Source organism: Ursus maritimus, unplaced genomic scaffold, assembly GCF_017311325.1.
Source record: "Ursus maritimus isolate PB19 unplaced genomic scaffold, ASM1731132v1 scaffold_2, whole genome shotgun sequence".
In the NCBI taxonomy this organism is placed as follows: domain Eukaryota; kingdom Metazoa; phylum Chordata; class Mammalia; order Carnivora; family Ursidae; genus Ursus; species Ursus maritimus.
Window position 1 is genome coordinate 659,760 of NW_024424452.1, and position 1,509 is coordinate 661,268.

Here is a 1,509-nt window from a genome sequence, read left to right on the forward strand (position 1 = left end):
TAGCCCATCCTCCAGATTCAAAACAAGCCTCGCAGTGTCAGGAGTGGGAGGGAGGGGTACAGGGACCAACACAGAGGGACAGACAGGGACAGACACAGAGAGATGGACACAGAGGGACAGGGACAGGGGGACAGAGAGACAGGGACAGGGGGACAGACACACAGAGAGACAGGGACGGGGACAGACATGGCCAGAGACACAGACACAGAGAGACAGGGACAGAGAGAGACAGGGACAGGGGGACAGACAGGGCCAGAGACACCGACACAGAGAGACAGGGACAGGGGGACAGGACCAGAGAGACAGACACAGAGAGACAGGGACAGGGGGACAGACAGACACAGAGAGACAGGAACAGACAGAGACAGGGACAGGGGGACAGGGCCGGAGGCAGAGGCGCAGAGACGAGGGGCCGACGCCGGCCTTACCTGCGGAGTAGGGCTCCTGCTTGTCAGGGTGGGTGAACTCCTGCCGCTCGTACTTGGCCCGGATCCACTGCTCGCGCAGGAGTCTGGGAGGAGAGAGAGCGCCGCGCTGAGCCCGGCCGCAGGGCTCACGGAGGCTCCTGGCGCCCCTGGACACAAGGCCCCGCCATGTCCGCATGTCCGCCGCCCCGGAAGGCAGGGCTGAAGGGCCGCCAGCTTTGATATTTAAAACCATTTGCTAATCAGACGGTGTTACCACTAACCCCCCCTTAGACCAGCTCTGAGGCGCCCGGCTGGCTCCGCGGCTGGAGCAAGCGACTCTGGATCTTGGGCTTGTGAGTTCGAGCCCCACGTTGGGTGTAGAGACGACTGAGAAAATAAACTTAAAAAAAATTAGCTCTGATTCACGCACCATCAAATGCGGCCGCTGAAAGCGTCAAATACAGAGGCTCAGTCCCTCCCACGGCTGTACCGCCATCACCCCAGGGAGGATGCCTGTGACCCGGCCCCGACCACGGCCCACTGCCATGCGGACTGGCCTGTGTGGATGCGGCCTCGAGCAGTGCGTGTGGCCTTCTGCGGCGGGCCTCCTGCACACAGCAGTGTCCACGGCTCACCCTCACTGTGGCGTGGACCCGTCCGTGCGTCGCGTCTTCCCGTGGCTGAGTGACGCCCTGTCCCCACCTCCTGCCTCTGACTGCTGGGATGGCGGCCCGCACGAGGCGGCAGAAGGGGCGTCTGCCCAGGAGCCCGCTCCCCCGGGGGTGGGATGTGGCGGCCACACAGGAGGGCTGCTCTGTCCTGACCCCCACAGCCCCTCCGGCGGCTGGGCTGCACAGGCCTCCAGCGGCTCCCGCCCCCCTGCACAGCCGGCGAGGCCCCAGGTCCTCATCCTCGGTGCCCTGCACCTCGGCCGACCCTGGGGCTGGGGCTCGGCCTCCTGTCCCGGTCACCGCCCTGACCCAGGCCACCCCACGGGCTGCTCCCCCAGCCGCTCAAAGCCCTCTGTGGCCCTCCTGCCTCGGCTCTTCCGCTGCTGACAAGACCCTCGTTGCCCCCCAGCTCAGCCTGGGACCCCTCCCCC

The 1,509-nt window shown here is 65.7% G+C and overlaps 1 protein-coding gene across 7 annotated transcripts in view; it reads right to left on the reverse strand.

Moving 5' to 3' along the window:
- Positions 1–1,509, reverse strand: part of ADAP1 (ArfGAP with dual PH domains 1) — a 57,257-nt gene that overhangs the window by 19,505 nt on the left and 36,243 nt on the right. For all 7 annotated transcript variants that reach the window (XM_040634641.1, XM_040634642.1, XM_040634639.1 and 4 more), the window contains one exon: positions 429–511. In XM_040634641.1, coding sequence (XP_040490575.1) covers positions 429–511 — 83 coding nt within the window. The remainder of the gene's footprint in view (positions 1–428; positions 512–1,509) is intronic.